The sequence below is a fragment of the Oryctolagus cuniculus genome, chromosome 15, assembly GCF_051225735.1.
Source record: "Oryctolagus cuniculus isolate XC-2025 breed Fujian yellow rabbit chromosome 15, ASM5122573v1, whole genome shotgun sequence".
Taxonomy (NCBI): Eukaryota; Metazoa; Chordata; class Mammalia; order Lagomorpha; family Leporidae; genus Oryctolagus; species Oryctolagus cuniculus.
The window spans coordinates 79,150,993-79,176,177 of NC_142881.1; the positions used below are offsets into that span (position 1 = coordinate 79,150,993).

At 57.8% G+C, this 25,185-nt stretch overlaps 1 protein-coding gene across 1 annotated transcript; it reads left to right on the forward strand.

The window, feature by feature from the left end:
* Positions 1-12,787: 12,787 nt before the first annotated feature.
* On the forward strand, positions 12,788-21,550 carry OPN4 (opsin 4). The gene is made up of 9 exons (XM_089313631.1): positions 12,788-13,249; positions 14,428-14,609; positions 16,335-16,465; positions 16,732-16,935; positions 17,590-17,761; positions 18,138-18,311; positions 19,096-19,203; positions 19,937-20,117; positions 21,377-21,550. Exons 1-9 carry the CDS (start codon positions 13,112-13,114, stop codon positions 21,548-21,550), a joined length of 1,464 nt encoding a protein of 487 aa, XP_089169757.1. The 5' UTR covers positions 12,788-13,111.
* Positions 21,551-25,185: the final 3,635 nt, after the last annotated feature.

Genomic DNA, 25,185 nt, shown 5'->3' on the forward strand with positions numbered 1-25,185 from the left:
ACACCTCGTGAGTCACACGAGGACATCACCCAGGAGCCCAGACAAAAGCCTGCACCGCCACTTGTCTTAACCCTGGACATTTTTTCCAAAGGTGTGAAAAACTAAAATCTGCTGGTCTGAAGCTTTCTCTCCTCTCTGAAATTATTCAAATATACTAATTTTCATCCTTTGTACTTTTGTTAGAATAAATTATCCAAACGTAAAAAAAATTTCTATGAGGCTTTGCTCTTGTTGAAATGCTTCAGAAAGTTCTAGGAGATACTGAAAATTATCCTCCCATCATTTGGCTGGTTTTGTTCATGTTGTTTTTGCTGTTCTGTTTTGGCCAACTTTAGGAAAAAAGCTATCAGAGGCTGGTGGTGTGGCGCCCTGGGCTAAGCCATCTGTGACACCAGCATCCCAAGTTGGAGCACCGTTTGAGTCCTTGCTGCTCTGCCTCCCATGCAGCTCCCTGCCAACGCGCCCGGGAAAGCAGAGGAAGATGGCCCAAGTGCTTGGGCCCCTGCCATCCACATGGGAGACGTGGGTGCAGTTCTTAGCTCCTGGTTTCTGGTGGCCATTTTGGGAGTGAATCAGTGGATGCAAGATCCCTTTGTCTGTCTCTCCATTTCTTTCTGTCACTCTGACTTTCAAATAAATAAAATAAATCTTTAAAAAAAACTATTAAATATTTGCTCCAAATTAATATCTGAGATTTTTGGTCAAAGTGAGATCTCTTTCTAAAATGTATCCGAACCGGCCAGCGCCGCGGCTCACTAGGCTAATCCTCCGCCTTGTGGCGCCAGCACACCAGGTTCTAGTCCTGGTTGGGGTGCCAGATTCTGTCCCGGTTGCCCCTCTTCCAGGCCAGCTCTCTGCTGTGGCCAGGGAGTGCAGTGGAGGATGGCCCAGTACTTGGGCCCTGCACCCCATGGGAGACCAGGAGAAGCACCTGGCTCCTGCCTTCATATCAGCGTGGTGCACCGGCCACGGCGCGCTGGCCGCGGCGGCCATTGGAGGGTGAACCAACGGCAAAGGAAGCCCTTTCTCTCTGTCTCTCTCTCTCACTGTCCCTCTGCCTGTCTAAAAAATAAAATAAAAAATAAATAAATTTAAAATGTATCCAAACCAACTATTTGGAATTTTAAGGACATCACTTACGGACTAATCAATCCTTTCTCCACCATTTAGAAGCGTGTTGCGAGTGTGTATTTTACTGCTGTTTGACAAGACATGGGCCTCTCCTTGTTTTTCCTTCACTGTTTCCTTTATCCCGCGGATGGCATTCTACAGTCCTTTCCTTGGGTTATGCAAACCTTGCTCTCGCTACGTTCACGCTGCGGTAGGTGTAAGCTGCGGCATGTTTGGGTGCTATGGCTAGGGTGCAGGCCCGGGCTCAAGGGAGGTGGAGGAGACAGGACACGGTGCGGGTAGGGAAGACTTCCCCGCTGCAGCTCAGGAGGCACAGTCATTGTGTCATCCTGTGTGGCTCCCGGGCACCTGCCCATGGGTAGCCGGGGACCATCAGACGCCAGGGAGGGGCTCCAGCCAGGGAGGGGCGTCTGTCTCACCTTGCAACTGCCAGCAGGCCCCAGGGCTGTCCTTAGCTTGCTGGAGGGTAGGGCTGGGAGGATCCCTGGGACACCGAGCCTAGGTCCACGCGGGGCCGTCCTGGCTTACCCGACGCCCCGAAGCCCCGGCACAAGCCCAGTGCCGCCTCTGAGCAGCGGACAGCTGCAGGGCTGCGGGTTGCAGGACGGAGCACCCATCCCGCACTGATTTGGAAGAGGCTGGTGGCCTGAGGGGCGCGGGTCTTTGCGTGGGGTAGGGCTTGGGGGACACGGTCAGTGCCCTGCACGGGGCCTGCAGCTCCAGGATGCAATGGACGCCACTACCCAGACCCTGCGCCCTGGCTCGCCTGCCCACGACACACAACTTTACATCGCCTGTTTTGTAAGAAGCAAGATTTCAAGATCTGGTTTCAGACCGTGTAGTGGGTTAGTTTTAGAACAAGACTTTTTCTTAGACTAACATCACCAGCAAATGTCTCCATCGAAGGCGAGAAAGGAGAACCACGTCAATCAAAGCCAGGAAGCAGACGCAGACACCAAGTGTCACCTTTGGTACTTAACGCTGCTTTGGGGATTCCAGCTGATGAAATGAGGATGGGCGGGCACTGGGAAGGACCTCCCATAACACGAAGCTAAAAAGAGTTTATCTCTTCATAGCTGGAAAGCCAGAGACACTAGCAAAAGAGGAAAAAAAAAAAAAAAAAACCAGGAGGAAGTTAGTTTGGGGACTTTGCTCCTCCAAACTAAACATGCCCAAAGCTCTAGCTCTGGCTTACTCTAGCAATGGAACCTGTATAAATAAACCTCGCAAGAAAGCCACACAACTAACATAGTTCAGACAAACTCTCAGGTCATAATGAAACCTATAAAGGAAGCTCTGGGCAAATGGAAAAGCATTAACGGTAACGGGAACCTGTCCAACAGTTCAATTCACTTAAGAGTGGTATTTTCCATTTAAAGCAATTTTGATTAGTAGGCTTTTTTTTTCCTTTTGCTTTGTGGGGAGAGATTGCATGAAACAATTTTAGTTTATCTGGAAGAAAAAAAGGCCCAAGAGCAGCCAGGAGATAAACAAAAAAAGAGTCATGAGGCAAAGCAAGATTCAGCTTCCCAGATGCTAGAACATACCGCACAGTCCCTAAAATCAAATCAGTATGGCACTGGCTTAGGGGTAGGTAAAGGGTTCGAGGGGGTGATTCATCACAGAACCCAGAAGTACAGCACAGCATGTGTGAGATTAGCTAACCCGGGTGGCGCTGGCACCAGGGCTTGCGATCTGGAAGAAGACAAATGTGTGTTGTCCACCTCTGCTCGTGGGACCCCCATCTGGTTCCAGTAGGAATGTCTAAGCCAGTGCATGCTGCTGGCCAGGAGGGCTTGCACAATGACTGGTCTCTGCTGGGCCACTGACACGGCGGCCCCACCTTGCATGGGACGTGGGGCAGCATAAGGAGGTTTGTGGAAAATGGAATTCAAAGACTAGTTTGGTGCAAAAAAAAAAAAAAAAAAAAAAAACACCTTTAAATCTGGGATGGGCATTTGGCCTCGTGGTTAAGACACTGGTGAAGATATTCATATCTGGTACTGTTGGGGGCCTGCATTGTGAGATAGTAGGTTAAGCTTCCACCTGTGGCACCAGCATTCCACCCAGGCACCAGTTCATGTTCCAGCTGCTCCACTACAATCCAGCTCTCTGCTATGGCTTGGGAAAATAGTGGAAGATGACCCAGCTGCTTGGGCCCCTGCACCCATGTGGGAGACCTAGAAGAAGCTCCTGGCTCCTGGCTTCAGATTGGCCTAGCTCCAGCTGTTGAAGCCATCTGGGGAGTGAATCAGTGAATGGAAGACTTTTCTTCTCTGTCTCTCCCTCTCTGTCTGCAACTCTACCTCTCAAATAAATAAATAATAAAATCTAAAAAAAAAAAAAAAAGATGTTCATGTCTGGTATCAGAGTACCTGACCCTGTGCCTGACCCTGGTTTTCTGCTAATGCAAACCCTGGGAGACAGTTTGTGATGGCCCAAGTAACGAGACTCCCAGCACCTGTGTGGGAGACCTGATAATGTTCCTCACTCCCAGCTTCAGCCTTGGTCCTGCACTGGCTGGCCATCCTGGACATTTGGGGAGTGAACAGTGGATGGGAGCCCCTCTGTCTTTCTATCTGTCTATATGTCTCTCACCCTCTCTCAAATAAATTAACTAAAATAAAAAATTTAAAAAATTGAATTCCACACATAGTTTTTTCATAGCATGCATTTGCCATGAACTTTCTGAAGACCCTTCGTATGAAATATACAGAGAGAGTGTGACAGAGTCACCTGGGAAGAGACATGTGATCTGCTTTGGTCTTCACTGCTGTGTCTGTTTTAGGGTGAGTCCATCAGAGCTTCTTGTGGTTGCTCCCAAGGGGTCTTCTCATGTGTGCCCAGCCCAAGGGGCTGTCAGAAGTACCTAGGAGGAGTCTCTGGGAGCCAGCTGGTTATCCAGGGGCTGGCCGGGCAGGACAGGGGACAGAACTGACTACCCATGTCACCCGCAGTCCCCTCCTCGTTGGGAGTCAGAAGGACCTGGTGGCCCTCTAGCCAGGTCTGCTGTCCCCTGGGGCCTGGCTTAGTCTGTGCAGTTGCTGTGTGGGTACTGGAAACTGCCCAGGGCGTGATCTATGGCCCTGGGCCTGCTTGGGTACGGTGGGAAGAGGACTGTTCCGGGAGATCCAGACCAGCCTGCCACTGTGCCTGAATCCATCGGTGGCCCGAATACCATTGAAGACATTGTCCTTGTGTCTTCCATGACATGCTGCACACTGGTGGCACCGGCTTCAGCTCCGCCTGCCCCAGGAGGGACCCCCAGCCCTGTAGCCCTGTGGCTAGTGTGGAGTGTTTGGAGTATGTGGCTCTTTCCTCCTCAACTCCGCTTCTGCTGTCAGTCCTGACTTCCAATAGGAAGAATTGAGGCTTGGCGGGGAGTGGGCGTGTGTTACGGGGTTGGATGGACTCTTCTCCCTTCTTCCTCTTCTCCCTTCTTCCTCCAAGGCAGCCATCTTGGGGTTATGACCCAGCAGTGGTGCACCTGCCCCGCTGCAGACATCCCTGGGCCTGAGCCATCCGCTGCGCTGACTGCAAAGTGGCCATCAGCTCAGTCGGGCCCTCCCTGGTGCTTCCCTCTCTCTGCCTGCCTCACTCTAGCTTCCTTGGGATTCACTCCCCTAAAAAGTGTTAGCAGCCAAGCCCTCGCCTCAGCCTGGTTCCCAGGGCGTCCATTCTTCACACTTTGTGGTCTTACTTAAAAATCTCCCTGTGACATCATTTGGTTCACCAGTTGCTTAGCACCTCTACCTGTTTCTGGGCCTATGGGATCCTGGCCTCCAGAGTCCTCCAAAGTCAGGGGGAGGCACCCAGGGAGGTGGGCAAATACCCAGGCACCATCCAGGTGGGCAACTATCCTGTTCTCTAAAAAGCAAGGGCAGAGGGCGGCACTATGGCACAGCGGTAAAGCCTCTGTCTGAGGAGCCAGTATCCCATGTAGGCACCAGTTCATGTCCCAGCTGCTCCACTTCCAATCCAGCTCTCTGCTATGGCCTGGAAAAGCAGTGGAAGATGGCCCAAGTCCTTGGGCCCCTGCACCTGCATGGGAGACCCATAAGAAACTCCTGGCTCCTGGCTTCAGATTGGCTCAGCTGCAGCTGTTGGAGCCATCTGGGGAGTGAACTAGCTGATGGAAGACCTCTCTCTCTCTGTCTCTCCCTCTCTTTCTCTGTAACTGTGCCTCTCAAATTAATTAATTAATAAATCTTAAAAAAGATGAAGAAAATGCACAAAGTGAGAACGAGAGTTATTTAAAAGCTGAGAATGCAAACTCACATTCATGTGTGAATGCAGGCTGCCCTGCATGGGGAAACACCCGTCCTGAGTGGACTCAGGGTCACCCAAAGAGAAGGGGAGAGAGAACTCAGAGTGGCACCCCCTACAGTGGTCTGTGGCTAAAAGAGGGCTCTCCCCTGTTCTGCATTTTATGAAGTAGGGGGCAGTGCTGTAGCATATGTCAGGCCATCTGGGGAGGTAATGACACCTCCATAAACCTCACATGGAGCTTAATATCCATATATCTCCATGGCAACCCCGGAGGAGGCACAGGAGCATCTTGGGAGGATTGGCATCTTTGATTGACAGATAAAGAGATAAGAGGCAGGGATGCACGAGGTCCAGCTCACTCAGACCTTGCTGTCTGCTTGCCTATCCACTCCAAAGTGTGCTGACCTCTGACCTTCCTCCCCAGCTTCTCTGGGAGCTCCAGTTGTCTTTTGGGGGAATTGCATCCCAGTTTCGTGCTCCAGGACGCTCAGCTGGGGTCTCGAGCACCCACTGCCTCCGGGTGCCTTCTTCTGAGAGCTGGCAGTGGGGAGCCTGCTAACTCCCTGGTCTCTGGAGGGAGCTGGAGGGGACTGCTTTACGCACCTGCGATGTGGCCTGTAACCACGATCTGCCTGTGCGGGAGAGCTCAGCTCCTGTGTCTCGAGGCTGAGTCGGCCCCCAGGGGAATCCGCACCCTGGAATTCCCAGCAGCATCAGTCTGGGGCTGGGCCTCTGCCTGGAATAACGCCTTTGGCTGCTTGTCCCTCTCCCTGCTGTCCTTCCCCCCACTCCAAGGTCTGGCTGAGCTCTTTCCGCCCTGACATTTCAGGGCTCTTGAATCTGAACTTCCAGGAATTCTGAATCACAAGCCACAAGAGTGGTGGCTCTCTACCGGCTCGCCAACTGCGCTCAGGCTCACGGGATTCTGAGTTGGTGAGCGGGGCAGGAGGGAGCGGCTGGCAGGGCAGAGGGAGGGTGCGTGGCAGCTCAGCCCCAGCAGGAGCGCTCGCGGGAGCTTTGCCTGGGCCTCTCCCAGGATGGGCAGAGGGTCTGGTCAGCAGTAGCTCTGAGCGTGGGACAGCGGCAGCCAGGACTGCGTTTGGTGTAGTGGGTTGACCCGCTGCCTTGATGCCGGCATCCCATATGGGTGTTGGTTCCCAGAAAAGTCCAGCAGTTTCCTGTCCCTTGGGTGCTGCCCAAGTGAAGCCCACGTACTCAGACTCCCCTTGGGGACGGTCACATGCTGGGGTTCCTGGTTTCCCAGAAAGTCCCCGCCCTCACGGAGTGTCAGCCAGCTCCGTGGCCTGCGCGAATGTGCAGTTTATGTTAGAAAATGGGAGTGAGTCTCAGGGAGGCGTGATGCCTGCTCACTTCCCAGATCCAGGTAGCAGATAGTAGAATGAAAATCAAATGCGGGTGCATGTTGTAGAGCAGGGTGCAAAGCTGTTGCCCGGGATACCTGCATCCCATGTGGAGTGCCTGGGTTCAAATCTCACCTCCACCTCTGATCTAGCTCCCTGCTAATGTGTCTGGGAGGCAGCAGACAATGGCCCAAGTGCTTGGGTCCTTGCCACCCATGTGAGAGATCCAGATGCAGTTCCTGACTCCTGGCTTTGTCCTGGCCCTGCCCTGGCTGTTGCCAGTAGTTGAGGAGTGAACCAACAAGTGAAAGATCTCCCTGAATATATTTCTATCCCTGTCTCTCTGTCACACTGCCTTTCAAATAAATAAAGCTTTTTAATTTTTAAAAGATGTATATATTTATTTGAAAGGCAGAATTACAGAGAGTCAGAGGCAGAGGCAGACAGAGAGAGGTCTTCCATCTGCTGATTCACTCCCCAAATGGCAACAATGTCCGGAGCTGGGCCAGTCCAAAGCCAGGAGCCAGAAGCTTCTTCCAGGTCACCTATGTGGGCACTTGGGCCATCTTTCAGTGCTTTCCCAGGCCATAGCAGAGGACTGGTTCGGAAGTGGAGCAGCCAAGTCTCGAACCGGTGCCCATATGGGATGCTGGCACTTGCAGGCGGCAGCTTTACCGGCTATGCCATGGTACCACAGTACTGGCCCTTGTTTTTTTTTTTTTTTTTTTTGGACAGGCAGAGAGGACAGTGAGAGAGAGAGAGAGAAAGGTCTTCCTTTTTGCCGTTGGTTCACCCTCCAATGGCCTGCGCACTGCGCTGATCCGATGGCAGGAGCCAGGTACTTATCCTGGTCTCCCATGGGGTGCAGGGCCCAAGCACTTGGGCCATCCTCCACTGCACTCCCTGGCCACAGCAGAGAGCTGGCCTGGAAGAGGGGCAACTGGGACAGAATCTGGCGCCCCGACCAGGACTAGAACCCGGTGTGCCGGCGCCGCAAGGCGGAGGATTAGCCTAGTGAGCCGCGGCACCGGCTATTACTGGCCCTTTTTTATAGAAAAGAAATTATTGGCCGGCGCTGTGGCTCACTAGGCTAATCCTCCACCTGTGGTGCCGGTATCCCAGGTTCCAGTCCCGGTTGCTCCTCTTCCAGTCCAGCTCTCTGCTGTGGCCCGGGAAGGCAAGTCCCTGCACCCGCATAGGAGACCAGGAGGGAAGCACCTGGCTCCTGGCTTTGGATCGGCGCAGCGCGCCGGCTGTACTAGCCATTTGGGGGGTGAACCAATGGAAGGAAGACCTTTCTCTCTTTCTCTCTGTCTCACTGTCTAACTCTGCCTGTAAAAAAAAAAAAAAAAAAAAGGAAAAGAAAGGAAGTTATTGGTCATGGTCATTACTAGCATTTTTTAAAAACAAAGATAAGAAGGAAATCATAGTGAAAACTTTGATGCGGCTTTGCCAGAGCCTTTCCCAGTGACTCGGAGGTCAATAGGAGGCAGAGCTTATCAACCATCCAGCTGCTACGTGCAACTTGAACTTGGGTCACTTCCACCCTTTGACCACAGGCATCCGGAACGACCTAAGTGACTCAGACAGGTACCCTGTGTGCAGAGGCTCAACACCCACAGCAAGGTTATCAGACTTTTTTTTTTTTTCTTAATGGACACTCACCTCCTGTTTATTCACCCTTTTCTTGATCCTCTATCAGTCTCACAGCCCTGGTGGCTTCTCAGCGCACAGGATCCCACTTTCCGTACCTTCCGGGGGGCCTTGATTCAGAGCCATCTGAGTCTGTGTCTCCCAAATGGTGATTTCTAAGACCTCAGATGAAGTCCTGACTTTAGGTGGATCAGCAGAGCCAAAGCTGGACCACCAGCCATGGTGGACCAGACCAGCCTGAGGGGGCGTGGTGTTTACGCTGTTCACAGCTGTGGGTTTTGCCTGCAGAGCTGCCTCGGCTACAGTCACACCCGAAGGTAAACCAAAATAAAACTGGAAGGCAGGGTTTTCCTGCCGAGCCCTTCCAGTGCTACCCAGGCACGGCTCAGAGAAACAAGGGCTGCGGGTGGTCACAGAACAGACTGGAAACACTGTTGTATGTGGGAATGGGTCTTTACCGGGAACATCGCTGGTGTTTGCTGTGGATTTCCTCCCGCCTCTCCGAGCTGTCAGAAATCGAAGTGGGTGGCCTGCTGGCTTCCTCTCTCGCTCAGACAGATCCACTTTGCAGGGACGCCTGGGACACTTGGTTACCGCCACCTAAACACACTGAGGACTAAAACTGCTTCTCCTGCCGTCCCAGCTTGTCACCAAAAGGTCAAAAAAGTACATAGTTGGGACCGGTGCTATGGTGTAGCAGGTAAAGCTGCTGCCTGCATCCCATATGGGCGCCAGTTTGAGACCCGACTGCTTCGCTTCCGATCCAGCTCTCTGCTATGGCCTGGGAAAGCAATAGAAGATGGCCCAAGTCCTTGGGCCCCTGCACCTGCGTGGAAGACCCGGAAGAAGCTCCTGGCTCCTGGCTTCCAATCAGCACAGCTGGGGCCATTTTGGCCATTTGGGAAGTGAACCAGTGGGTAGAAGACCTCTCCCTGTCTCTTCCTCTCTGTAATTCTGCCTTTTAAATAAATAATAAATCTAAAAAAAAAAAAGTACACAGTCCCTGGGTATGTGTACTCCAGTCGTAACAATCTGGATGCAAACAAGGAAATGGCACAGGCCCCAAGTAGCCAGCTCCTGCTTTGGACCAGCCGCTGGGTGTGCCGGAGTGAGGTATGGGAAATACAGGACCGCCCCCTGGGTGGGTGTTTTTTATACCCACATGCTTCCGTTGGGTGTGTAGTCAATTTTCAGATCAAAGTTTGTTCTTTGGGCCTTTCTCATGTTCCCCTCTACCCTCTTGTTTCCTAATTCCTTTGTCTTGCCCCTCCCATCTGACCCTGTTAACTAAGCTCAGGAAGGAACAGGCCACCTTCTGGGGCAAGGCTGGGACAGTGTCACCCTCCCGATTATTTACAGCGAGCTTGCTCAGGGCAGCCACGGGGTGGGACGCCAGCCTGGGATGTGGCACTCTGCGGCAGGGGTTTAACAAATGTGTGACACTCAGAGGGAATAATGTTGGAGCTCACCAGACTGGACTCCCTGGGAGTCCACACACGGGTCGGCAGCACCAGCACTGGGGACGGCCCTGAGCACCCAGGGTCAGCCCCTAGGTCAGGGATATCAGTGCCACCAGTGAAAAACCAGGAGGTGGAACAGGTGCTCTGGGGGGCGGGGCAGGAAGCAGTCTCACTCTGTGCCACCTTCCACCCCTCCCGGGAGCTGGCACGGACTGCACAGCAGGGAACTCAATGGGAGCATCTTGGAGTGGGAGGTCAGGGTGGCCGGGCACTAGGATCGGAAGGATCTCAGATGCCCTTGGCCATCAGCAGGACCCCTGGGTCACTTGGCTGACTCCCAGTGGGCAGGCTAACACAGGGTGAGGGTAGGGGTGGGGGCGTGTCTCTAGACCTAAGGCTGGGGAAGGGGCAGGGCTGTTTGTTCTACAGCATAGGCAGCAGAAAAAGAAGGATTTGTTGAGTTTCTGTACTTCTAGCTCCTCCTCCCAGCCATGGGGAGGAGGGTCCCAGCGGGACAGAGTTTGCCAGATCCCAGGTGAGCAGCTGGCCAGGTGCCTATAGGACTAAGGTGGTGGTTGAGTCATACAATCCTCTCCCAGCAACAGCTCACAGGAGTTTCCCAGGAGTCTCTGGGTAACCAGATAGCCTGTGCCAGGCCCAGGATGGGGAAGCTGATCCCAGGCTAGCACCGAAGGGCCTGGCACAGGGCAGGCATTCCAGGGCGGCTGGCTGGGCTGGCCAGGGAGACCTGACCCCTGGGTGCTGGGCCAGAAATGAAGAAACACAGGAGCCAGGAGCCTCCTGCCTGCCTGCCTCTGCCATCAGCGTTTCTGGAGAAGGCTCTCAGCAGGACAGGAATCCAGGGGCTCCACAGGCCCATAAGTGAAGTTGGCGTGGGGCTCTGTAGACGCTGAGGTGCCAGCCCCCTAAAGGGAGGACCCCACATCTGCCCTGACCCGGCCCTAAGGGCTCTCAGCTCTCACACTCCCCGTTCTGCTCACCAACAGGCCTCAGGGAGCTGCAAAGCTTTTCCCACCTCCTGCCTCGCCAGCAAGGTGTGAAGAGCAGAGCTTCGGGCAGGGGCCCTGGGTCCCCAGTGCTCACTCAGCCCCTCCCTCCACCTCTGTGTGTGTGGGGTGGCTGGGGCAGGGGCAGGGCAGGAAGAATGTGATGGCCAGCAGCCTCCCAGGCCAGACTGAGCTCACCTGTGCCCTGGCACCTCAGACATGGACTAGGCAGAGCCACACCCCTGGGCGCAGGGGACCTCCGTGAGCAGCCAAGGTTGCGGTGGGGGTATCAAGGAGCAGGTGAACTGCAGAAGGGTGGGAGTGGTGGTGGGGGCGCCATCGCCCACTGGCTGCCGAGGGATGGGGAGATGTCACACCAGGGCAGAGCTGCCCCTTTCCCAACTCTGCTTTGTTACTGGGGACGATGTCCAACCAGTTGTCTTAGCTTCCAGGTAGATTTGGCCATGGCAAGGCACCTGCAGAAGACAAGAGCGAGGGAGGACCCATGGCCCTGCTTCAGTCACCGCGGGGTCGGTCCAGCAGCCACAGCCTGGCTCTAGAGAGCCCCCCATCCTCCCCCACCCAGGGACCTGCCTGACAATCTCAACCCTGGATTCATGGCCTCAGCCTTGGGAGTGGCACTGTGTCCTGCTGTCACTCATCTCAGTGTCCAGAAGGTCAGCTGTCCTACCACCTGTCACCCACCCTAAAGTCCTTGGAAGAATCCAGATGGATCATCTGTGTGGGCAGGTCTGGGCACCCTGCATGCCAAACAGGCTCCAGGTGACACTGATGGCACCAATCCTTGGGTCACACTTTTGAGAAGCTGGGGGCAGGGAAGGTTTGCATTTCCTGGTATGATGTGCCAGGCGATCTGCTGGATGGTGGGCTGCAGAGGTGAGAGTAACAGCCCTGTCTGTCATTCTGGGCAGGAGACACAGAGAATCAGGCGATGCTCACTGTAAGTGACACCCCATATGTGCTGCAGAGGGTGCCCAGGAGGGTGTGGACATCCCCTTGATGGCTGCGACAAGGTGATATTTGAAATGAAACCCAGAACACGGGACAGGGAGCCGTGTAGGAGCAGACTGGGTGACCAGAGGGACTGAGTGTCTGTAGTGGTCCCAGGGCAGGCCAGCCTGGTCGCCAAGTCCCAAGCTGGGTAGGTTCCATGGTTGCTGTCCCCTCCCCTAGGCAAGAAGCTACCCCTGAACTTGACCCTACTGTGCGAATCCAGCTTGCAGTCAAGTCCCCAGGTGCTGTCAGCTGGCGCCCTCCCCACCTCCCCGCTGCTGGCAGCCGCACCCAGACTGCCTGGCGCCTGAGCTTAGTGCTCAGCCTGAAAACAAGGCCATGGAGCCGCGTGGGTGCCAGCAGCTACCCCTGCACCCTCCCTAACTAGCGGGTGGGACAGGGGGTGCAGGTGCTTCATGGAGCTGTGCACTGGCCCAGGGTTGCTCCCAGCGCAGAGGCTCCCAAAGTTGAAAGCCATTGTGGGTGTGTCCACTTTCCCATTAAGTACAGCACTGCAAGTCGGGCAGTGTCACCCATGCCAGGGTGAGCCTGCATGAGCTGGAGACCTGCAGGGGAAGGTCCTAGGGTTGGTCAGCACCTGCTGGGAAGGGGAAAACAAATTTTAAAATGTTGAAAGGATGCTATGGACTCATGAGGACCAGAGAGGGAGGCGGGGCCACTGTGGGAAGGGCGGGGCCGAGCTCCACATGTTCACCTGCCCACAAATAGCCCTGGAGGTGCCTGGGACGGCAGAGGCTGATCCTGGTGAGGGAAAGAAGAGGAGAGAGTTGTTGGAGAGGAGAATAAAGTTTTCTGCCCAGTGCCCAGGAGCCAAGCGCAGCAGTGTCCCCTGACATGCGTGTGTGGACACACACACACACACACATACATTCACACCACCATCATCAGACCTCCCTGGACAAACACCCAGGGGTCTGGGTCTGTGGGAGCCTGGGGCTGGGAGCGACTGAGCTTGTGCAGCCCCCAGCACACTACTTAAAGGAGCTGTGAGTCTCTGTGACTGTGACACTGGCTCCTTTGCGCTTCGCTGGCATCGCACGGTCATCGGGCTGGGTCTGCACCAGACACAGGCACAGGCAGACCCAGCAGGGGTGCTGAGGATGGAGGAAGTTGTGAGGCTGGCACAGCGTGTGTCCTGAGCTCCCCATGCCCTTGACTACTCTGTGGCCTCGAGCAAGGACCACCACACCTAAGGATGAACTCTCCTTGGGGATCCAGAGTCCCTCCCGGACCAGCCCAGGAGCCTAGGAGCACAGCTGCCCCACCCAGCAGGTGGGACGGCTCTGAGAGCAGCATCTCCAGCCCTGGCCAGCTTACGCCCAGCAGCCCCACGGTAAGCCCCGGGGAGCGCGTGCATGCACAGTGCCTTCCTCCCTGCTTCCTGCTGCCCTCCTGCTTTGACAGGGAGAAGGAGGGATCTGGGCTTGGCTGCAGCTCCTCAGGCCTGCTACTGGCCCTCTCTGGACCTGCCCCAGGTGAACCGGCTGAGAGAAGAGGGTGTAGGTGGAGAGAAAGCATTCTCAGGCCAACCCTGAGGACAAGGGCCCTGCCCTGGGCTGCTATCAGAGTCTGGTCTGATGCCCTGTAGAGAAAGGCAGGGCCCTCAGACCCTGAGCCGCTGGATCTGTGCAGCCCAGAGCAGGGCACCAGCCGCTGCTGCCCCAGCCCTGATCAGAGCCCCAAGGCCACACCCCATCAACTCCACCATTACCTGGGGGGGGGGGGGACCCGAGGGCGCCCTTGGAACGCTGGGATGTTGGTCCAGGTCCTGCACAGAATGTAAGGCCCTGGGGGCTACAGGAACCCCTGGGACATGAAGAAGCCTGGTCCACCTCCCTTCCTTGGCAAGGGGCTGCAATGGCTTCAAAGCCCTTCGTATTGACCTCACGGGGAAAACGCCATGCTCCCCTCTCTGCAGTGATCCCGGGAGGCCTCGGCTCCCTTTCTAAAAGGGATTCTCCTACCCCTGCCCCCTATGCCGGGCATCAAGGTCAGCACCAGCCAGGTGTGCCGGTCGCAGAAGGCAATTTCTCCTTTGAGGCACGGAAGGCGTGGAACTGCCTAGGAGAGGGACTCCGCCCAATGCCACCACCCCGCAGTCTACAGAGACCTTGACTGCCCTTAACCGTCTTAGGCACTTGGGACGGAGTCCACACAGCAGGGAGGGAGACACCTAGGGGTTGGCCCTGCCTTCTCCCTGGAGAAAGCTGGGGTCACCCCAGCCACATCTTTGCTTGCCAGGCACGTGACTGTCCGACCGGCCTCCAGCAGCTGCTCTGAGCCCAGTCCTGGACGCCGTCTGCCTCTGAGTTCTAGCAGAGGAGCTGGGCCTGACTGTAGGAAGACCCTTAGTTCAATTCCAGCTCAGCCACTTGCTAGCTGTGTGGACAAGTGCCTTGGCCACTCAGCACCTCACTTTCCCCACCTGCCTGCTGGGGACCCTAGCTCTGCTTTGGGCTACATTTGAAAGTGACAGGAGCTAATGTGATGCTCGTCGCTCTCTCTCCACAGGCCCCTGGGGCTCAGGAGGCTGCCTGGGTCCCCTTCCCCACTGTCGATGTTCCAGACCACGCCCACTACACCTTGGGCACCGTGATCCTACTGGTGGGGCTCACGGGGATGCTGGGCAATCTGACAGTCATCTATACCTTCTGCAGGTGCCTGGTTGGTGGGGGCGGGCCCAGGGCACTGAGGCTGGCACAGGGCAGACCATGAGGGTGGGAATGACGGCACCAGCTTTGTTCAGGATGATGCTGGGACTTCCAGGGGAGGTCAGGTGCAAGCCCTCTGTAGTCTCAGGCCTGGGCTTTGATTCTCAAGCTCAGGGAGGGGGAGAAAAAAAGAAAAAAGAAACAAAAGTTGGCCCAGGGCAGCTTGAATGGGACATGGTACATCCTCTCTGTGGAAGGCAGGTGCCTCCAAGAACCCTTGGATTTTCTATTCTGCCCTGCACTCAGCTCAGCTGTCACCTGCCCCAGGGGTATATTCCATCTGCCTTAAACAGCAGCCCTGGGGGCGGGGCTCAAACCCATCTGCAGCCACCCCTGGCAATCTCCTGCTGCTTCCTACCCATCTGACCCCTGGCAGGCTGAAGGGCTGAGATGGACGGGTAGAGAAGTGGGTACAGATTTAGGATTGCACAGCCCCTGGCTCCACCACCTATGAGTGGAAAGAGTGGGCCAGTCACTTGTCTTCTCTGAACTCCTTCTTCTGGTCTGTCAATTGGAGCTGTGATTTACTTTGGGGACTCAAAGGATGACTGTGTAACTCCACACATGTGCACTGCCCTGTAAGGCAGCATTTAAATTCTGACTGTGCCACTAACTGAGCCTTGTGAGCTGGAGCTGGTCACCTTGTGAATGGGGGACTCAGTGTTCTTATCTGGGAAATGGGGACAATCATGCCTCTCTCAGGAGTCGTTGCAAAGGCTTGTGAAGGTGCTTAGCCCTTGGTCACAGTCACCAGCTACGCTGAGGGTGAGGGTGGCAGAGACAGCTGTGCCGGCAGGACCAGGCCTGATGGGACGTGGGAAGGAGAATGAGGACGGGCACATGGAGGCAGGTGCCTGGGGAGAAGTCCCTAGGGAGACCTTGGCCTGGAGAGATTTATCCAAGGAGAGAGTGAGGGGGCGAGAGGAGGGTCTGTTGCCCCCGAGCACCACTTCCCCTGGGTGCCTCAGCAGTGGTTGAGAGGCTTTGCTCTCCCACCTGGGTCTGAGGGAGCCGTCCTGGGGGTGCCCGCTCAGCCCCTACTGCCTGGCTCCCAAGGACTTGCTCAGCTGGCCCCTGATGGACTGTGGGACACGTCTGTGGCCCAGCAGCTCGTGCCTGTTTGCACACACACACACGTGTGTGTGTGTGTGTGCACGTGTGACTCTGGGACACGTGCATGCCTGCTTGTGCATGCATGTGCACTCCACGTGTAGGTCTGAGACACACATGTGTGTGGATTCCACATGTGTGTGTGCAGGTCTGAGATACACACATGCGTGCATTCCACATGTGCATGTGTGGGTCCGAGACAGGCGTGTGCACTCTGCATGTGTGTGTAGGTCTGAGACACACATGTGTGGGATTCCACATGTGCATGTGTGGATCTGAGATACACACGTGTGTGGATTCCACATGTGCGTGTGTGGGTCTGAGACACACACGTGTGTGGATCCCACATGTGCATGTGTGGGTCTGAGACAGGCGTGTGCAATCCGCATGTGTGTGTAGGTCTGAGACACACACGTGTGAGATTCCACATGTGCATGTGTGGATCTGAGATACACACGTGTGTGGATTCCACATGTGCGTGTGTGCATGTGGCTCTGGGACACACGCATGGGCATGTGTGCACACGCATAGTGGCGGGGTGAGGGAGGCTCACTTGCACAGGAAGCCCCTCCTGATGGCGCCCGACCCTCACAGGAGCAGAGGCCTGCGCACTCCTGCCAACATGTTCATTATCAACCTCGCGGTCAGCGACTTCCTCATGTCCTTTACCCAGGCTCCCGTCTTCTTCGCCAGCAGCCTCTATAAGCGGTGGCTCTTCGGGGAGACAGGTGGACACTTGGGGCTCCTTTCTGCTGGAGGAGGAGGGAGGTCTTGACAGGGGGGATGCCCACGCTGGGGGGTGGCCCAGAGGAAGAGGGGAGACTTCCTCTTCGCAGGCAGAGAACGGGTCCCATGAATGAACCGGAGGGGAAGATCAGTCCTGAGGCCCCCGCCCTCCTGGCCAAGCCGCTTGTCCTGGGGGAGGGAGGAGCTGAGGGCACTCCGGCCCCAGACGCTCCCTCCTGGGCACTCAGGGCAGCGGCTGTGCCCACAGGCTGCGAGTTCTATGCCTTCTGTGGGGCCCTCTTTGGCATCAGCTCCATGATCACACTGACGGCCATCGCCCTGGACCGCTACCTGGTCATCACACGCCCGCTGGCCGCCGTTGGCATGGTGTCCAAGAAGCGGGCAGGGCTGGTCCTGCTCGGGGTCTGGCTCTATGCCCTGGCTTGGAGTCTGCCGCCCCTCTTCGGCTGGAGTAAGTGGGGGCTTGTGGTGTTGGGGAAGGAGCAGATGGGCTGGGAGGGGCAGCTGAAGGGGAGGGAGGTGGAACTGGTCCAGGTGGGGGGGCAGGGAGGTGGGTACAACTCAGGGACCACTTGAACCTGAGGTCAGATGGACATTCGGGGGGCTTGACTAGCAGCAGGGGAAACTGAGGCTGCCCTATCAGGAGCCCGAGGGTCACCAGGACAGCCCATTTCCAAATACGGGGTGGGGTGAAGTGACAGGTGCATCTGCTGCTCAGCGTGCAGTGACAAGTCAGACAAGGCAGGGGCTGGCGAGCGAGGTCTGTGTGGACAGGACAGAGGGGAGAAAGGCCAGACCAGGCCACCAGCTGAAGCTTTGGGGGGCATGCTTTAGGGGCCACAGTGAGGCCTCTTCTCCAACCACAAGCATGCACTACGGGGGCTTTGCCTGCTGCGTCCCGAGCCTGCACCCCCTGCAGAACTGGCTCAGAAAGCTCCCTCTGTGCTCCCCAACTGGCCTGGGCTTCCTCACTGTGCCAGGCGGGGCTGGTGCAGGGGGCCAGGTGTGTGTTCAGGGACCCTGAACCCCACATACAAAACTGCTGCTGGACAGGGAGCTCTGGTGGCACCGCCCAAGGGTCTGAGCTCCTGCCTCGGGCTCCCAGGTGCCTACGTGCCCGAGGGGCTGCTGACGTCCTGCTCCTGGGACTACGTCACCTTCACGCCGTCCGTGCGCTCCTACACCATGCTTCTCTTCTGCTTCGTCTTCTTCCTGCCCCTGCTTGTCATCGTCTACTGCTACATCTTCATCTTCAGGGCCATCCGGGAGACAGGCCGGTGAGTGCTGGGCCTCTTCAGCCAGGGTGGCCCTTGCCCCAGGACTCATTGGCACCCACCCATGGGAGTGCCCCAGCTCCAGGCAGGCCGAGACAAGCTAAGCAGCATGTGCTTATAGGGCTGGAGGGTGCCTCGGGAAGTGGCACCCCTACTTCTGAGCCACCTGCTGTTAGGTACGGGTGAAATGGTGGAGAAGACAGCCCCGGTGCCATCACAGGCGAGGAGCTGAGGCTGGATGCAGTGGGGAACTTCCTGGAAGTCAGGGCTGCTTGCGCTGGAAGGGGTGATCCCTTCTGAATCTCCCCGAGTCCAGGGGTGGGGGCTCCTCAATGTGAGCAGTGACCCTGGCTCTCAGTCTGCCTGACCAGGGTCAGAGCACACTGTGCACCCTTCCTAGGGCCTGCCAGGGCAGCCACGAGTCCCCGCAGCGGCGGCAGTGGCGGCGGCTGCAGAGCGAGTGGAAGATGGCCAAGGTCGCCCTGCTGGTCATCCTTCTCTTCCTGCTCTCCTGGGCTCCGTACTCCACTGTGGCACTGGTGGCCTTTGCTGGGTGGGTAGGGGCTTCAAGGCCAGGGTGGGGGAAAGGTTGCGTGGTGGGTGCAGGGAACCCTGGGCCGCCCCTCCCTCATGGCCTGATGGAGCCAGCAACCCTCAAGCCCAGGTTCTGACCTCACAACCTTCTTCTCTCCTTGTGTGGGACAGTTTATCCAGGGGGTACTGGCCCTGGGGACCCCTGGGCACAGGCCAGGGAGCTCTGGGCTGCACCAGATCTGGTCCGAGGGCTGCCAGCACCTCTGGGAACACGCAGTTCTCCCTGAAGCTTCGGTACCCTCTGCCTGGGGCGGGTAGCAGCCAGGGGTGCTGTCACATCCAGGCATGGCCTCGGTGCTCCATGGCTAGAGTCTGGGGACGTTGGCACCTGCAGCTGAGTGGGTGTAGACAGTGAAAGCTGTTGAAGCTTGCCCCTGTCTGGCTACAGGATCTTCCTGTGTAGGCCCTGCTGGGAGCTTTTTCTGAGAGAGGCAGAGGAGCAGTGGGCAGCAGGGTGGAGTGGGGTGTGGGAAAAGCTGGGCACAGGGCCAGGGTCAAGGTCAAGGGGGGCAGCCCAGGCTGGACTCTGGGACAGGGAACCCCCACGAGCGGGCATGTCTTCCTCCCCGAGCCTCAGTTTCAACTACCTCCAGCTTCCCCCCACTCTCCTGGGTGCAGAATCCTCCCTGGCCCTGCCGGCCCCTCCCTAGGGGCTGACTTGGCTGTGTTGTTTTGGGCCACACTGGGTCTGGGCCAGAGGAAGAAGGCTCATTGGGGGGACGGCTGCGCCTTCTCTGTCCTAGGTACGCACACAGCCTGTCGCCCTACATGAACTCTGTACCGGCTGTCATCGCCAAGGCCTCTGCCATCCACAACCCCATCATCTACGCCATCACGCATCCCAAGTACAGGTGGGCCCTCCTTCCAGCCCCCAGGACCCACCCACAGGCATGGAGGGCCTGGGGCTGCAGGTGGGAGCAAGGGCCGTGGCCTGTCCCGTCTCATATGTCCATTGGGAAGGGGCCGGTGTCATGTTGGTGACCCTGGTTGGGGTCTGGAGTTGGTGTGACCCCTCCCCTGCCCCAGCTTCCTTCGGAGCTTGACTTGGAGTGCAGTCAGGGCTCCCAGGGCAGTGCCCAGTGCTAACTCTGGGGTCTTCAGAGCTGGGTGTCTGGCGGCCAGGATGGCAGTTCTCCCATAGGCCCCTGTTCTTCTGCTGGCCTGGTGGTGTCAGTTGCTCAGTACCCTCTGCAGCTGGCTGCAGGGCCTCAGCCTGTGTAGCCCCAGCTGCTCCTTGAGATGTGGCTGGCACCAAGCCTGCCAGGGCTGGATCCGATGTCCAACAGCTGACCCTGCTACCCTAAGCTTCTCCTCCAGGTCCCCGGCCCCAGTGTGTCTGTCTGTCCATCCCCACCAGCTTGAGAGCCAGTTGGTATCTGCTTTGCGTCTGTCTGTCCATCCTCATCACCTCCCATGACCTGGGTGGGTGTCTTCATGGACCCCACGTCTAAGCCTCCCCTCTTTCCTAGTGGCTCTCTGTCCAACCATCCTAGGCCTGTGTCCATCTGCCCGCCCCACCCCTCCCCTCCCACCCTGTGTCTGTCCACCAATCCCTTCATCCTAACCAGACGTGCGGCCCCTCAGGGCGGCCATCGCCCAGCACCTGCCCTGCCTGGGGGTGCTGCTGGGCGTGTCAGGCCGGCACAGCCGCCCCTCCCTCAGCTACCGTTCCACCCACCGCTCCACCCTGAGCAGCCAGGCCTCCGACCTCAGCTGGATCTCAGGCCGAAGGCGCCAGGAGTCCCTGGGCTCCGAGAGCGAGGTGGTAAGGCTGCTGGGTCCTCGCCATCCCATGCTCAGCCAGGCCCGGGGCTCTGGGAGGGGGACTCGGGACCCTCAGGACCCTGGGGAGCCCCCTACCATGACGTCATCCTCCCTGACCATCAGGAGCCCTGGGACCAGAGAGGGCACCCAGGGGTAGGGCCGGGAGTGAACCTGTCTTCCAAAGTGCAGGCTGTCTCTTGCAGAAGATCAGTGTCCTGGCCCAGGTGGGCCCCCAGGAGACGTGGCAGCCGCCAGATCAGGGACCCCGATTCCTCAGTGCTGAGCCCCCGGGCCTGGGAGCCGAGAAGGCTGCAGGGCAAGCAGCACTGGCTGCAGGGCTTGGGCAGGCCATCCACCTCTCTAGATCACACCGGCCAAGGGGTAGGGGCGTGACCATGGTGGATACTGACCCCACAGAGGGTGTTGGCCTGGGAACCGGCCTGTCAAACCTCCTGGGGCCCATAGCTCTGGCACTCGCTGTGTCCCCCTGCACTGTGGGCTCCTGTCCCTGGTGCTTTTGCTTTCCTTTTTTCTGCCATTTATTTATTTTTTAAAAAGATTTATTTTTATTTATTTGAAAGGCAAAGTTACAAAGAGAGAGAGAGGATGAGACAGAAAGAACTCTTCCATCTACTGGTTCACTCCCCAAATGACTGCAACAGCCAGGGCTGGGCCAGGCAGAAGACAGGAGCCAGGAGCTTCATCTGGGTCTCCCACCATGGGTGCAGGGGCCAGAGGAACTTGGGCCATCCTCCGCTGCTTTTCCAGGCACATTAGCAGGGAGCTGGATAGGAAGTGAAGCAGCCGGAATTTGAACCAGTGCCCAGATGGGATGCTGGCATTGCAGGAGGCAGCTTAACATGTTATGCCACAGTGTCAGCCCCTTTTCTTCTGCTTATAGGGCCCTTTGTGGCCTCACCTAGAGCCAGGGCTGCCAGATTGACTGGCCATCTCCTCCCAAGGGCTCCAGGAAGAATGGGCTGGGCTCCCCTCCCTGAACCATTGCAGTGAACAACGGAGAGTGAATCAAATATAGACCCTCATGAAGACCTCTCATCCACCTCATAATAGAAACACCCCCAGGTGCAGGAAGGCAGGCATGCAGGTGCAGACACACACACACACACATACCCTGGCACAGGTGCACACAGTTGACAGGGATTTGGGACAAGCAATGCCACGGGTCCCTGTCGGGGAGGGGACAGGAGCAAGGCTGAGGACTGTCCTTCCCCCCTCACAGTCACTCTTCCACCTCCCCAGGGCTGGACAGACACCGAGGCAGCAGCTGCATGGGGGGCTGCCCTGCAACTGAGTGGACGGTACCTCTGTGGTCAGGGCCTGGAGGACGGGGAAATCAAAGCCACTCCCAGGCGCCAGGGACCAGAAGCTGAGACGCCCAGGAAGGTGATTGACTTAGCACCTGCCAATCTGTAAAAGGGGTGGGGGTGAGGGGTAGAGCAGAGGCCAGTTACCAAGACAGTGGCCAGGAAAAAGGGGGTTTGTTCTTAGGGGCAGGCTCCCACTGCTGTCTGGGAGTCACCCCCACCCCCCGCCCCGCCTTTTCTTTGCCCACCCGGGGTCTCTGTGAGTCCGAGCCACTCTGAGCATGGCTTGCGATCTGTGGCCATTCTCGGGTGTGTCTGCGTGTAAATGCACACACAGGTGGCAGGTGCTGCAGTTGAAGGCTGTGTGAGAGAGTGTGCATTCATGAAGGTGTGTAGCTTAGGGGCGTGTGTGTGTGACCACATGCCCAGCACACACTCTGGCCCTGTGACATCCCAGGACACGTGACAGAGCAGGCTCTGGCGCGTCTGCTCTGTACCATGTGTGTGACTGAGTGAGGTTGGACTGGCTGGGGTGGGGGCTGCGAGCTGTGTATATGCTCACCACGAATGCCCCGGGATCCGTGTCACCCAGAATGCTTGTGGCTATTAAAAGAAAGCCAGCTGTCAGCCCAAGTGCCTATGGAACGGAATGTCGATGGGGATGAGAGAAGGCCGCATTCCGGAACGCTGGAAATGTGTGTGCACAGGCACCCCGGGCAGCCCCTCCCCTCAGCTGACAGCGCCCCACCCTGCCCTCCTCTCACCCTGCAACACAGGCCCCTGGGTGCTCCCTGGCTCCCACCTTCTTTCCCTAATGCCGCGCCTCTGTGTGTCCATGAGCGGGGAGCCCTGGGCCGCTCTGCACTTGGGTGGTCCCTGCTGCTCCCTACACTCCCTTTCTGAGAGCCCTAGGCTTGAGGTGCATAGGACACAGGCCTGGCCGTGGCCCCCAGGCTGGCCAGGCAGCAATGACACACGCAGTGCCTGGGGGAGACTGGGCTAGGCTGGGGCACTGGGCAAGCGTGGGCCATCAGCAGTCAGCAAACACGTGATAAGCACCGGTCTGAGCACACAGGGTGCCGGGAACAGTGGCAAGTCCCCAAGGTCCCCAGGGAAGGTGGTTGTGAAGCAGAGGTGGTGGGCTGCCTTGGGGGAGGGGAGGACACTGAGCCATCCAGGTTGAAGAAACAGCCTGTGCAAGGCTGGGGCCCAGAGGCAGCTCAGCTTGTTCTGTGATAGGCACTGGATGCCTCTCAGTGACCCAAGGAACAGCCACAGTGTCCCCGGGGGTGGCAGGGATGGGGGCCATTGATGAAGGGTGGAGGCGCAGGAGGCACAGTGGACAGGCCCGAGCAGCTGCTGGCCTGCGGGGTTTCCAGATCTGCCCCTGTGGGACTGAGAGCCCGGGAGGGTCTGGGTCAGCTGTGCAGGGTGGCCAGGCCCCTCTGCAGTGGCCTGGGCAGGCCCTGGGTGAAAGCAGTCAGCCTGTAGTGTGAGCCTAAAGGAGGCAGTGCTGCAGGGCAGGCAAGGGTGAGTAGCTCGGGGTCTCCCTGGGGGAGGGGCGAGGAGGAGGGGAGAGAGCAGAGGCACTGGAGAGTGGGTGATAAGGAGCCCCGTCCCCAGCCGGGTGCCCCAGAGCTTACACTCTGCCGGCCCCTGTCCCCAGTTTTGGTCTCCCAGGGGCCCAGCCCCACCCTAGGATGCAACCAAGCCCTTCCGGCAACCTCCCTTGACTCAAACCGCACTCCTGGTGCTAACGGATGTGTGCTGTTTGTTTCAGACCAAGAGGCTGCGCCCCTGCCTGGACCCCAGGACCTAGGACGTCCTTTGGTTCTTCTGGAGCACGTCTAGCGCCCTCCTCACAGCCCCCTGCCGTCCGCCCCCCACCACACACACACACACACACACACACACATACCCAGGATGACCACGAGCCTCAATCTCTGAGAGTGATTCCACGCTGCACCCACAGCCCCTCCCCACACCCTGCAGCCTGGCCAGCAGCACCCACTCTGGGCCCAGCTGAACAGCCGTCCTGTCCCCCACCTCCCCACCTCCCCTCAAACCACTGTGTGCTGTGATTGTCCCCGCGATGACAATGGTGACAGCTCCAGGAGACATGCCAGCTATTTATGCAGGAGGCATCTCCACCAGTCTGTGCCCCCGGGGCCGGGCACTTCAGTGGCCCCGGAAGGCCAGCCCTGCATGGTCTCCATTGCCGGGAGGGGAAGCTGAGCACAAGGCTCACTTTGTGACGGGAGCAGTTCCGCCCCTCTGGCTTCTTGCCTGCACACGGTTCCTGCTGTGGTCACCCTCATGTACACAGCTCTGGCAGGCACGCTCTACCCTAGGTGCCTAGGTGCCTAGGTGCATGCGCACTGAGCACACACATACTGCATCTGCCTCTGTTTCCCATCAATGGTCCAAGTTCCTCCCAGGGCTGGGTGGCTGTTACCGGACGTGGGGAAAATAAAAAGCAGACAAAATCTCCTGGACAAATACAGTCTCTACCTACTGGTGCTGCAAGGGGAGAGAGCCAGGGCCTGGCCTTGATGCTTCCAGTAGCTTCTCTTCCTTCTCTCCCCTTGTCCCCTACCACGGGTCTCTCACTCCCCCGAGGGCCCACCTCAAACTGCAGGGAGGCAGAGAGGAGGGAACAAGGCCAGGCACGCCGGGCCCCTCTCCCCAGTGAGCTGTTGAGCTCCGCCCAGTCCACGGGTACCAGCTGCTCTCCGGCTGGCTTCTGGCCTCCCAGGGGAGGCAGAGGAGGGAGGCTGGCTTTCCCCTTTTAAGAGCATCCTCCTGCCACCCCACCCTTTCCCCAGAGGCGAGCGTCAGGCAGGAGCAAGCCAGAGTCCAGGGGAAAAAGAGTCTGCAGCTTCAGGTACAGCCTCACCCACGACTCCCTTTGCACCTTCCTTCCTCCCCTGCGGCCGGTCCTTCCCAACCTCGCAGGATGGACACCCCTAGGCAAGGGGACAAGGCTGGATCTAGGGATGGGTGACATAGCGGGGAGAGATGTGGTGCTGGCCTCCGGGGCCAGGCCAGGGCTCGAAGGACAGGCAGGTCTGTGTGATACAAGGCAGGGGAGGTGCTGAGCTTGGGGAGAGAACACAGGTCCCTCCCTAGCTTCTTCCACCTGATGTTTTTGTGACTTTGGGCAAGTTACCAAACAACGCTGTAATGTAGGGGCCCCGGCCATGCCCCTTGTGTGTGGCAGGCCTGGGGTGTGAGGCTGGGGGGCTGGCAGCTGGGCAGTGACTGTGTCCTCGGGGCCAGCCCAGGTCAGAATGCTCAGAGGGGGCCAGCAAGTAGATGACCCGCTTGTCTCTTTCCCAGCCTCAGTTTCCCCAGCTGGGGGGGGGGCAGGGTGAGCCTTGTGCTGTCTCCAGACCACACAGGGCCTGGAATCTCTTTGGGGAAGGGCTTCTTAGGGACACTGTGAGCCCAAGACCACACTGGCAGGAGTCCCAAGGGGACCCAGGGCCCCCAACCCAGGACACGCTTTGTCTGGGGTATGCGCTGAACGTACCTTGCTGGCTTCTTCTCCCTGCCCCTCTGGCCCTGTGTCTTAGCAGCTGAGCAAATGACATCTCTCTCTGTCACTGTTGTCCCCCCGCCCAGTCCCTGCCATTCCTGCTGAAAGGGCACGGGGGCCTGGCGTGCAGAACTGGCAGCTGTGGCTTTCCATGCTGCTGTCAAGTTTTCCAGGGCACAAATGAGGCAGGAGAGCCAGGAATAACC

Excerpts from the sequence above, each read along its gene's own strand:
- OPN4 (XM_089313631.1), top strand. The coding sequence starts at position 13,112 with ATGAACTCTCCTTGGGGATCCAGAGTCCCTCCCGGACCAGCCCAGGAG. Across the intron at positions 17,762-18,137 it reads GCCATCCGGGAGACAGGCCG|CACACTGTGCACCCTTCCTA; the intron begins GTGAGTGCTGGG and ends CCAGGGTCAGAG. Across the intron at positions 20,118-21,376 it reads TGGGCTCCGAGAGCGAGGTG|GGCTGGACAGACACCGAGGC; the intron begins GTAAGGCTGCTG and ends CCACCTCCCCAG.